A 12,234-nucleotide genomic window follows, 5' to 3' on the forward strand; every position below is an offset into this window, starting at 1 on the left:
ACATTTATTTGAAAGCTGGTCTAAAGACCAGGAGTAGTGAGAAGCGAGGAGCGAAGCTGGTTTGGAGAGCTACTGGACTCGGTGTTACAACATCTCCAGTAGACTACTCATATCTTTTCTTAATATAAAAAATCTATACTTTTATTAGTGGGAGGTCTCCGGTAGACTACTCATATCTTTTCTCAATATCAAAAATCTATATTTTTATTAGTGGGAGGTGATCCAACATATTACCAATTCATCTCTAATAGCAATATTTTTTATGGTTAGTGGTCACCAAAGGCTTCTTCTACTCTATCCATTGAGTAGTCTGCTACGACACTACTATCAAGAACACAAAAATATTATTGTTGATGGAAAGAGTGTAGTATATAAGAGATAAAGTAACCTGCTTGATGCTCGGAAGCCTGTTCGGCACACAGGCCCTACGCTGCTCTCCATTTTTATTTTTTTAAAAGATTCTCCATTTTTATAAATAAATAAAACAAAAATAAACATCTCACGGCCGTTAACTGTGGGACCCACGCTGTTGGCTCAGGTGCCCGAACGACAAAAGCCAACGGTAAAGTCCAAAACAGAAGATGCTCCTGTCGTGCTCGCCGCCCTTGCAAGCAGAGCCAATGGCCGTTACCAGACAGGCCAGACTCCAGTCAGAGAGCAAAGCTTACGCCGCCGCCCGCCACCTCCCGAACGTTGGAGCCCAACGGCTACTTTGAAAACCCCTTCTCCTCCTCTGCCTACTTAAACGCACCCACCCCCGTCGCCACGGCCACAGGTCACGCCTCCTTCCCGCCTGCCTCGAGCTCTCTCCCCCTCTTCGCCGGTGTTGTGTCGGGTTGCCAGCTCTTCTCCTGAAATGGCGTCAAGGGCGGCGCTCCTCCTCTGCGCTTCGGTGGTCCTCGCCGCGGCGGCCGCCGTCGAGGCCAGGGACTTCGTCGTCGGCGGCGCCGACGACGCCTGGAAGGCGCAGGCCCAGCCCGACGCGCTCACCAAGTGGGCCTCGATCAACCGCTTCCAAGTCGGCGACAACCTCGGTAAGAGAGAGATCCGATCCCTCGCCGCCGACGTTTTCTAGCGTAGCAAATCTGGGTCCATGAGTCGCAGCGATTTGCTGCCGTTTCAACCGTGTCTAATTTCCTGAGCTCCCCTGCTTCGCGGACGCGCAGTGTTCAAGCTGGGCGGCGCGGCGGAGGACTCGGTGCTGGAGGTGACCCGCGACGACTACAACAGCTGCAGCACGGCGGCCCCGCTCGCCACCCACAGGGCCACCGCCGGCGGCGGCGCCGCCACGGTGCCGCTCCCCCGCTCCGGCCCGTACTACTTCGTCGGCGGCGCCCCGGGCAGCTGCCAGAAGGGCGAGCGCCTCCTCCTCGTCGTCATGTCCGAGAAGCACGGCCGCGGCCGTCTGCGTGGCCTCGCGCCGGTGCCCGCTCCGGCACCCGCGGCCGAGGCTGAGTCCCCGCTGGCCGCCAGCTTCATCGGAGGCCCCGCCGCGGCGCCGGCGCCGGCGCCGGCCACCGGAGCTGCCAGGAGGACTGCGTCTGCCGGGACCAGCACTCTGCTCCTCGGCGCCGCCGCCATCCTCGGGCCCCTGCTGGTTGGGTGGTAGTGGAAGTGAAAGCGTTTTGTGTGGGGTGTGGGGGAACAAGGATAGTTGCTTGCTGTTAAGCTCTATGGAACAATGAAATGATCTGCTTCTTCTGTCTGTAGAAGAAGAGAGCCGAGAGGAGAGTTTTGTGTGGGAGACGATCAATCATAATGGATAAATTCAATGATTATATGACCTGGTTGCATCAAGGTTTTGTTGATCTATGTGGCAATGCGCGCATCCGAAGTCTTGACTCTGTTGCGATCGAGTGTCGACATATGTAAGGAGACACAATTATCGATAAGGTTAATCGATGATATGAAGTTGTGAGACAACATGCAGCAGTAAGCTTTCAAAAAAAAAACAGAGAGACAACAAGCAGCCTTTCCAGACATTATGCTATACTCCGCAATATTCAGTGAATCCATGAGACAAATGTAAGGAGACACAATTATTTGTTTGAAAAAGGAGACACAATTATCGATTAGATTAATCCACGATACAAAGTTGTGAGACAAAATACAGCCTCTTCTCACAATATGCTATACTGGACAGTGGACACAATATTCGGTGAATCGACATTCTTGAAAATTCAGTAATGGAAGTCAGCTCTTCAATATACTAGCACATTGCCGCTTGATGACTTGCCCCAACTAACTGATCAAATTCTACTCACATGATTAACCATTTATTTGTGTTGATGATGCAGTTTTGAAATCTGAATCCTCGAGTGCTGGCTCCATGATACTGTCAATTTTGTTGTTCATCTGTCTCACCACCCCATCAGTAACCATTTCAAGTGCTACTAATCTGCCCCAAATCTCTGATAAACTTTGCGAATGCCTCTTCAGAAGACCCGCATTCCTTAATAGCCTCCAAGGCCTTCTCCTTGGTGACCGCGAGCCGCTCCCTCAGCACCTTCCCTTCCTCGGTGTCCATCACCAGCCTCACCTTCGCCTCCACCTCCCCCGCCTTGACGAGCTCCCCGTACCCCTCCATCTCGACGGCGATCTTCATCTCCTCCACCAGGAACACCTTGTTCATACTCTGCTCCGCGTACAGCGGCCAGCATATCATCGGCAGCCCAGCCGTGATCGCCTCCAGCGTGGAGTTCCACCCGCAGTGCGTCACGAACGCGGCGACCGCCTCGTGCTGCACCACCTCCGACTGCGGCGCCCAGTTCTTGACCACCATGCCCCTGCCCTTCGTCCTCTCCACGAACCCTGCCGGAAGCAGCCGCTCCAGGTCCGGTTCCGGGAACTTGCTCTGTTCTTCCCGCGGGCTCCTCACCGCCCACAGGAACCGGTGGCCGGAGCTCTCTAACCCGCGGGCGATCTCCTGCAACTGCGCGGCCGAGAAGGCGCCCATGCTGCCGAAGCAGAGGAACACGACGCTCCGCTTGGGCTGCGCGTCCAGCCACGCCAGGCACTCGTGCCTCTCGCCGCCGCCGCTCTGTCCCCTGCTGCCGCTGTTGACCAGAGGCCCAATGCAGTAGACTCTCGGCGTCGGCCTGCCGGGCACGCAGACGCCGTCGTGGAGGGCTTTCAGGGCCGTGGGCTCCAGCCAATCGAAGGTGTTGACCAGCACGCCCGCCCCCTCCGCCATGCGCTTGAACTGGTAGAGCCGGACCTTGGCCGCTTCGCTTTCCTTGTCCTGCACCGTCTGCAGCATGTCCGCCGCGCGGATCGGCGGCATGCCGGGGCAGCAGCGCACGGGCGCGTCCCTGCCCATCTCCCTGAACGACGGCACGGTGGGGTAGAAATAGGGCAGGTTAAGGAACACGGCGAGGTCGCTGGCCGCGGAGGGGAAGAAGAAGTAGGCGGGGACGCCGAGCTCGGCCGCGACGTCGAGCGCGTCGACGCAGAACATGTCGAGCAGCAGCGCGTGGACGCCTCCGCGGCCGGCGCGCAGCGAGTGGAGGAGGTCCCGGAGCGCGGGGTTGGCGAGCTGGAGCGTGTCGAGGCTGCGCCTCACCGGGTGCACCCCGACGTCGGGGCTGGCCGGCGCTGGGACAGGGAGGAGGCGGAACGCGATGTCCGGGTTGGCGGCGGCGAGGCGCGCGACCGCGGCGGCCGACACGGCGTCGGCGTCGGGCGGGTCGACGACGGCGATGAGCGCGGCGAGGCCGTGGCGCAGGAGGGCCTTGGCGAGCTCCACCATGGGGGTGAGGTGGCCCACGCCTAGCGACGGGTACAGCACGAGCGTCTCCTTCCCCATGGCTGCGCGCGCTGTTCTCGAGCTTTGAATCCGGCTTCGAGGTTGCAGCTCCAGGCATCAGTACAACTATTTATAGGATTTCGCTATAGGAGTTGTTGCCGAGAACTTTGCATGGATGAAAAGAAGGAAAAAGGAATCGATCAATGGGACAGACGTTCACATGGTTGCCGTGGCGATATGCGTAGAATAGTCCAAGCCAGCACCCAGCAGGCGGGTCACTAGACGGCATCTTCCAAACTCGCCAAGCAAGCGTCTCGTGCCTGTGCAGCTGTGCTATTTTCCGCCGGCGTCATAGCTGACGTTATCCACATGGCCTTACTTCTCTAGTTCTCTGCTGCTGAGTCAGACAGGAGTTGATGCTTAGCTTAAATAGCAAGGTCATGGAAGACGAACTTTTAAGGTGCTCTGGAATAGTAGATTGGAAGTCTCGATTACTGATTAGGCAAGTCGTTGACACGTTATTGGGCTATGTAGTTATACCAAGTAGCACTAGTTCGTGGTCTCAGATTTCCTACCACAACTCCACGAGTAATTGTCTTATTTTGCTCGCTCGTGTCTTGAGGTCTTAGGTTTCAAACATCCTCTACATGAAAAGATAACGCCTACCTAAGTCTCCGGATACGGATTAAAGATGTCCTAGCAAATGCATCTGATCCTGCCTCATTCGGCAGCCCTGGACTCAATCAAGGCTGGGATTAATTCATTCCAACTGGTTTCACTCAAACCCATAATCATTCCACCTGATCATGATGGATTCCTAGCCAGGAATCAAACCCGCTGCTTATTTGTATGTTCGGTACTAATGGAACCTTTCCACCAGATTTTAACATATGTAGTAATTAATAGCGACAACTCTTTTGCTATACTCCCTTCATTCACTTTTGATATCTATATCGATTATCATCAATGCGATCAAGTCCCGAGAAGATGTCGCCCGTACATTTCGATTGGGGACTGGTTTTTCTCATATTTGATGCTTGATTTCCTCTTGCGGAGGGATGACTCTGCAAGGTTGACGCAGTCTGTAATGCTATCAGAGACACGGTCGATGCCGTCAAGTAGTTCAGAGTTGTCTACTCAGGCGCAGGATTGCCATTAGGTCCTTCAAATAGTTTTTGATCGTAATGGATGAAACCGTGTTGTTTGCGAGCTCTATGTGATCCTGGATGGGGTCTTGGTGAAACTCAGCCATGGGGGCCTCTAGGTCAACGATGGCTTTCTGTCTAGTAATTTCCAAAAGGTTGTCCAGGTCCTCTTCCAGTTCGAAAAGAGTTTTAGTGTGGTTACGTCGAAATCGGGTTGATCCCGGACTTCCTTGACATGAACCGGGAGATTGATCTCGTCGAGTAGGTCAACAAAGTTGTCGACTTCACGACGTCGCGAGGCTTCGAATGTTTCCAGTGTGCTGGGGTCAATCAGGTGACTGTCGAAGCCACGGAGCCATCAGCGACAAAAACCCAGGAGCCAATGTAGATAGTGGTGCCTTTGGTAGGCATCGCGTTGTTGTCGAGAGGTGCCATTGAGTTCTTCCGATGATCATTGGTGAAGCCCCCTACCTGGCGTGCCAGCTGTCAATGTTTAACCGCCAAGCTCTCCGAGGTATACCCTGAGGAGATTGAGTGTAGGCGGGAACTCGTCAAGATCAGAACGCGATGGTGCAAGGAACACAAAGATTTAGACAGGTTCAGGCCGCCAGAGCGTAATACCATACGTCCTGTGTGCTTGTTTGTGTTGCCTTAGGTGTTGAGATGTTTTGAAGGGATCCCTGCCCGCCCTTATATAGTCTGCGGGGGACAGAGTTACATGGAAAGTCCTACCCGAGTACTACTAGAGTCCTACTCCAATGTAGTCGGGTAGTTTCTTGTACATCAACTAGTTCTACTACTATCCATATAGTTACATCAACTAGTACATCCATGCGCTATCCCTTACTCTAGAACATTCCACGCTGTGAGCAGTCCCGCTGCCTCGAGTCTGACAGACCCCCTCATACTCTAGCCGCCCCCTCCTGATTTCCATCGCCCATCCCTCGACTCGCGCCGTCATGCCGCCTCCCAGCTGGTGTCGTATCGTCGCCCTAGATGCATCACTTTGTTCGTGGAATCATCACCTGAAGGCAGTGGCCCATAAGCGGTCGGCCCACGACCACATCTTTGTCTTCCTCCCTCATGTCGCCGGCCTCCTCCGCCTCCGAGGGCACCGCTGCTGACCCTTGCTGGCCCCCGCGCCACCGGCCACCTACGTCTCCAAAGGCTCCCGCCCTCGAAGCCGCTACCGCCACCGACCCTACTCGCCCCATGCCACCAACCAACTCCATCTACTGTGACCCTACCCTTTGCCCATGCACTGCCCGTCAATTCCGTCTACGCCAGCTCCCGCCACCAGATCCGCCTCCGCGACCCACCATTGCCCTAATCTGCCTCATGCCAAACCCCCACCGGACCCTCACTGTGACACCCCCGCCACCTCTATGCCCATGGGGGGGGGGGGCTCCACCACCCGCGGCTGGCGGCGCCCCGCTGCCCTGCCCACAACCCGTCGCTGGCACCATCCAAGACCCTCCTTCTATACTCTCGTAGCTCATCGGAGAAAACCAGCCCCTGGTAGCCCGAACCTTAAAGTTCCTAACTTGAACACTCAAGAAGCGAGCAGCGGCGACGAGGCAGTGGAAGAGAACATTAGGGGCTTATGCGATGGTTACCTGCACCACTTCAAGCGATGGTTCAGCTGTTTGCAGGCCCGGCCCTGAGGGGGGTCGAGCTGTGCAGCCGCCCCGGGCCCCCAAAACGTAGGGGCCTCCTAAGGTAACACGCATACATATATACGTATACTTGTAAATGGGCTAGGTTCACACGACAAGCAAGAAGCAACGCTAGAAAGCCTACGAGCTAATCACGCAGTCATGCTTGTCTAATTGGCAATTGCGTACCACGCTGCCAGCCGACTCATCGATTCCTTGAATTCTCATTGTCGTTGTTCATTCACTCACCCTGATTGGATTCCAATCTCACTGCCCGTAACTCGTAAATCATCTGATAGACTGATACTAGCCCCTTCATTGATCCTTCGTCTTTGAAGTCAGAATTCATCTATTAGCATCTACCCTCTATATCTACGTGTGATAATTATCTTTTTGAAAATTTCAGAGTCCTCATGTCATCTAGAAGACACCCATCAAAGTTAAAACTATTGAAGAATTATTTCAGGTCCGTAATATCTCAAAAAAGGTTAAATGGTTTGGCCACTTTATGCATTGAGAATAAATTATTGGTAGATCAACACTAATGCCATCATCGATGATTTCACATTGAGAAATGCTAAAAGAAATTTTAAGCTAATGTGTATAAATTGTATGATATAAATGTTGCTTTGGACACTTTAAAGTGTTTTTGACTACTACTGTTATTGTTATTATTAGTTCATAGTATTGTTAGGGGGCCCTCTCTTTTTAGTTACGCCCCGGGCCACCAAAAACTCAGGACCGGGCCTGGCTGTTTGTAGCATAATGACTGTTTGTTTCTAATTATAATCGGCTTATCGGTGGAAATAAACGATAATCCCACCAAACGTCTCTCTTATTTTCACTTCTGTGATAATCTACTTTAGAGAAGTGAACTATGAAAAACGAGAACTGAGAAACGAAAACTTTTTTGTTTCTCTCAGACACTTCTATAGAACATAAATTAAGCGAAAACAACAGGGAAGAGGAACGGTGCCGCGTCGCCGCCTCGGAGTGGACCGGATCGGCATTTGTCCATTGGCCCAGCCCAAACTCGCCGCTGGATGTTGAGCACAAGCGGGAATCGAAGCTGTTAAAACCAAATTCCCCATCCGGCAACTTTTGTCTTCCGCTCCGCCCTGCCCCGCCCCGGCCAGATCCGCGCTCCGGCCGTCCGGCGGCCCTCGTCGTGGCCCCTCTGCTCGTTCCCCTTCCTAGCCACCCACTGCCACCATCGTCTCCATTGCAGCCGACGCTCCCTTCTTTGGTGCCTACCGCCGCCCTTACTCCTACACCCACGGCGCCGTTGAGCCGCCCCCGGCACCCCAAACGGCCCGACGCCTTCCTCGTGCCTGTAGCAAGGTAAGGCCCGAATCTACAATTGCACAAGTAGGCGATGTTGCATGATACGATGCTTCCACCGAATCTGTCTATCCTTAAAACGAATTGCTTTCGCTGCTCATTTACATTGTGCAGGCTGGTGGTGCGGAACTAGGAGTAATCAGTTGTGGTCCTGTGCTCTTGGTGTGCTTTTGGTCAGATGCCGGGTTACTTCGACATCGATGACATCCTCATGGAGGATGAGGTGATTCCGGATGCCTGTATTTTATCTTCTCTTCCCGCATGATGCCTGTGTATATGTGCTGAGTATATGCTTCTGCTCTGCCTGCAGCCTATTTCTGTTGTTTTCCATGTAACTGCAAATGGTGTCGGCCTGCTAGATCCTGGCGCTGAAAGTAACTGTGTAAGTGTGCCTGTTGAATTTTATTTGTGGATGCTTCTAGTGCTAGGGTATATAACTATATACACCTGCTTAGATATGTGGAGCAATCTTCTTATGTCCTATGCAGTTGTTTAATAGTAATGGTTAGCTAAGAGGCTTCTTATGTACTCTTTGACTTGGTTCAACTGACTTGGAATACCGGGTATTTTCTTCATTCTTGTCCTGGCTGCAGTATTTGTCATGAGCCCCAAATGGGAATTGGATGCCTTGCATTGTGGACGAATTTGGGATGATTATCTTCTATAAAAGAGGATCTTAGTCTTTCCCTTTCTATATCCAGGTAGAGAAGGGTGCCAAGGTAGAGCTTCCGTTTTGGCTTGCGCATGGGCTGCTGTCTCTGGAACAAGCTGTGTCAATAAATCCGCCTCCATGCTTCACACAGAAGTAGTTTCTTCGGTCTTTGTTGTTGCATTACTGCATACACAAAAATTATTAGAGCAACAGCAAAGTATGAAAGCACATGGAGTATTCTGTTTTTTTTTTCTTTTGAGAAGCATACATGAAATTTCATGTCAAACTACTAAATGATAGGATCAGTTTTTTCTTGCCTCTATTGCAGGATACTGTAGTCTTCCACAGTAAACAGTAATATCTGCAAACCTTTCTTTTATAACATGATTAAAAAATTTATTAAAGACATGAATCAATCGAAGGGGAAACCATTTTCAATTACACTGAATATTCAAATGGCTCCCAAGAATTATATTTTTGCTGAATGGATGAGTTTTAGCAATTGAAAATTAGAGTATGGAACACAGGTTCTGCCGTATTCTCTTTGAAAACTTGAATGCCTCTGTCTCAATATCTTATCTAATACTACAGAACTCGAAAAGAGATCCAAGCTGATGCGGCCTGTGTGGACTTGAGGGTTCGTTGCCCCTACTTTTATGAGCTTGGGTGCAAGATTGTTCCTTTGTGAGTTTCCTCACCACTTCAGTAATGCGTACCATCAGATTTCATGGTTATCTCAGTTTATTCACATGTTCTTTTGATTGAACTGTTTTATAATTTTCTTCTTGGAATACCGATTCATTTACTTTACATAATTTTGACCTTTGTGTTGACGTACAAGTGGATTAGACATAAGTCAATTGAATTGCTACCTTCTGTCATCACCATAGGCTTTTGGATGAGTCGGTAGTGCAGGCTCTGAACAAATGTGATTTCAGTACCTTTGCTGCCAATTTTTAATGTTCTTAGGGTTCATTTATAAATTCCTAAGGAATCTGTGGAAACGTGATGATCTGTTTTATTCAAGTAGCGTTGTTCATGTCTCAGAAAAATATTGCTTTTACACTACATGATTCTTGAAAATAGCTCTATGGCTTCAGGCTCAAGTGCGATGCTTCTGTTTTTTTTTTCCTAACCACAAAAGCTCCTAAAGTCCCCTTTATTAAGGGAAAAAAGACAGTTGTCGAGAACTTAAGTTGACATGTTTCATTAAGAGAAATGGGAAAAAAGTGATGAATTCCAGAACTGTTGAAGTGTTTCATTAAGGTAAAAAAGACAACTGACATGGCATGATGGAGAGATCACCGAAGAAAGTGGCTTTGAGGCTTGAATCAGATTGGGTAGTGAAATATTAAGGGTGATGAATCACCCTCCTAATAATGGTGGTGTTCGTATACAGCCATTACAGGAAGTCAGGAGGCGTTGACCAAACTGAAACTTTTGGGAGTTCTTTGGTGCTGCAAAGTTAGCACACCGGAATCCTCTATGCATTGAGCATGTTTGTTGGTCAGCTTACCTTTGACTGTATTTTATTTGTCAGTGTACTAGCATTTTGTTATGTTTGACTGTTTAATTGATTATATAAATCTATTTCCCAAAAAAGGACATGTTCCCTTGCATTTCTTAAAAAAGCATGGTCCTTTTGTCTTGATCTTTCTTTCATTTTTATTTGAGACTATACTGTATTTTGTAGAAATTTGACAGTAATAGCATTTGGTTATGTTCCCTATAATGCTGGACCATTTTAAACGATTATATCAATCTATTTCCTTAGAAGGACATGTTCGCTTGCATTTCTTAAAAATGCATGGTCCTTTCGTCTTGTTTTTTCTTATTTGAGACTATTGTATTATGTAGAAATATGACAGTACTAGCATTTTGTTATGTTCCTTATAAAATCTATTCCCCGAAAAGGACATGCTCGCTTGTATTCTTACAAAGGCAATGTACTTTGGTCCTGGAATTGACAAGTAATTAATTTGTAGTCGAATATCTATTTCAGTTACCTAGCAATCGGTTGTATTTCCCTTCAGAGAGTATATTTTCAGTTCAATTCTATATGATGTTAATGGTTCACTGTTGATTTTATTATTGTTACCACCAGTCCCTCTGTACTGTTGGTTCTATGTGGTGCAAACTAGTTCACTGCCGATTCTATGATTGATACAACTGGTCCACTGGCCCATTGCTCAAGCGCCATTGTACAGAATTTTGTCGTAACCTGACAAACATGCCTTGATGCTACAAGTTATTACTATTACCACATTTATACTTCTCAACTATGTCTGGCAGTCTGAAACCTCAAGCAATTTTAGTTGTTCCCCTTTCCCATGAAGTAATGTAGCTTTTTACAGACACGTGTTAGTTATGTTATCATGATCTGGCATTCATGGACTCCTAGTCAGGTTGCCCTTGGTCTTTTTCCATCAATTTTTATGGATGTTAGAACTGTCATAGAATGTTGAAACCATGGATTCAATTTTAATACTAGTGCTAATGCCTTGATAGGATAAATATTTGGTTGTCAAATGAAAATGGGTAGTTTATTCCCTCGATGAGCCATTTGAATTGGGATATCAGTGCCTCCTTTTGTTTCAGGAGATTTTGTTAAGATTCCCAAAAAAAGGTCTCAAGATTTTATTTTGCCTACTGTCTGTTTTCACATTTTCAGGGTGAGTGACAAGAGCATTGGCCTGTTTTTGCGTTATGCTTTCACCAGTCGGTACAAAGAGGTTCTAAGCAAGTCTCACAGTTCTTCCATGATGACAGTGCCCAAGTTTGTCCCACGCCTTACCAAAGAAGAAACTCGTGGTAAGCAAACATCTCATGTTGTACTTGTCCTCGTGCTGCTGCCAACAGATTACAAAACCAACTATTTTGCTGCAATACACTGACAGACTAGTTATATTTTTCTTGAAGTATTTGAATCTGCTAGGGAATCGATGGCTGCTTTCAAGAAGTGGCGTGCTGGTGGTGTGAGGTTGCATAAGGCTTCCATCCTTGGCAGGAAGAGGAAGACAAAGCTGCCTGATGGGGCTTCTACTCCTTGAACATGCATGTTTAAGGTCTCCATGGCATGGAGTGCTTGAGCAGTCTACCTTATATGTTCATCTATGTTCACAGATTTGAGCTGTTAGTGTGTAGAAACTAGAAAGAGAAGGATAACAACAATTTAATACTTCTGTCACACATCTGTCTTGTATTGTGGTGCACCTTCGAAGTGCATCTCTTTAGCCAGACAGGACAGGTGACAGCAGCTCTGATCTGTTCTTTGTTTGGAGGGAGCAAATCTGTAGGAGTTTTAACTTAGTATATAGCAGGCTTTGCAGTTTCAACTTTGAGTATGTATGGAGACAGTTTGGATAAGTTTGATATGTTGAAAATGAAGGAGGCCGGGATCAGAAATGAGTCAATAATAATGATACAGCAACTTGTTTAAAGAAACAATCAAAATTGTTGCTGCAGGATGAGGCTTAAGAGCTCTGGAGCATGGTTGATTTAAGCTTTGAATACATGCCACCTTTGCAAAATACATGAAAATAATATAAAGCTTGAGCTTGGCATGCAATGCGATCTATAGTTCCAACAGATGGGCAGCACCGTAAAGGTTTTCAGTAATCAGTATGAAAGTCCCTATTAATTTAATAACTCATGCTTTAATCATTGTACATGGTTTCTTTTCCTTTCTTTTTACTT

The 12,234-nt window shown here is 48.5% G+C and overlaps 3 protein-coding genes across 3 annotated transcripts; 2 read left to right on the forward strand and 1 right to left on the reverse strand.

The window, feature by feature from the left end:
- The first annotated feature begins 758 nt into the window (after nt 1-758).
- LOC120711995 (early nodulin-like protein 3) lies at nt 759-1,797 on the forward strand. Its single transcript, XM_039997680.1, has 2 exons — nt 759-1,034; nt 1,167-1,797. The coding sequence occupies exons 1-2, from the start codon at nt 857-859 to the stop codon at nt 1,607-1,609; spliced, it is 621 nt and encodes a 206-aa protein (XP_039853614.1). The 5' UTR covers nt 759-856; the 3' UTR covers nt 1,610-1,797.
- A 536-nt stretch (nt 1,798-2,333) lies between these two features.
- Nucleotides 2,334-3,859, reverse strand: LOC120711994 (anthocyanidin 5,3-O-glucosyltransferase-like). The gene has a single exon (XM_039997679.1). The coding sequence runs from the start codon at nt 3,803-3,805 to the stop codon at nt 2,384-2,386; it is 1,422 nt and encodes a 473-aa protein (XP_039853613.1). The 5' UTR covers nt 3,806-3,859; the 3' UTR covers nt 2,334-2,383.
- Nucleotides 3,860-7,607: 3,748 nt separating this feature from the next.
- Nucleotides 7,608-11,951, forward strand: LOC120711996 (DNA replication complex GINS protein PSF3-like). The gene is made up of 7 exons (XM_039997681.1): nt 7,608-7,886; nt 8,001-8,109; nt 8,197-8,268; nt 8,588-8,691; nt 9,130-9,222; nt 11,210-11,349; nt 11,458-11,951. The coding sequence occupies exons 2-7, from the start codon at nt 8,065-8,067 to the stop codon at nt 11,586-11,588; spliced, it is 585 nt and encodes a 194-aa protein (XP_039853615.1). The 5' UTR covers nt 7,608-7,886; nt 8,001-8,064; the 3' UTR covers nt 11,589-11,951.
- Nucleotides 11,952-12,234: the final 283 nt, after the last annotated feature.

The sequence above is a fragment of the Panicum virgatum genome, chromosome 6K (assembly GCF_016808335.1).
Source record: "Panicum virgatum strain AP13 chromosome 6K, P.virgatum_v5, whole genome shotgun sequence".
Classification (NCBI taxonomy): domain Eukaryota; kingdom Viridiplantae; phylum Streptophyta; class Magnoliopsida; order Poales; family Poaceae; genus Panicum; species Panicum virgatum.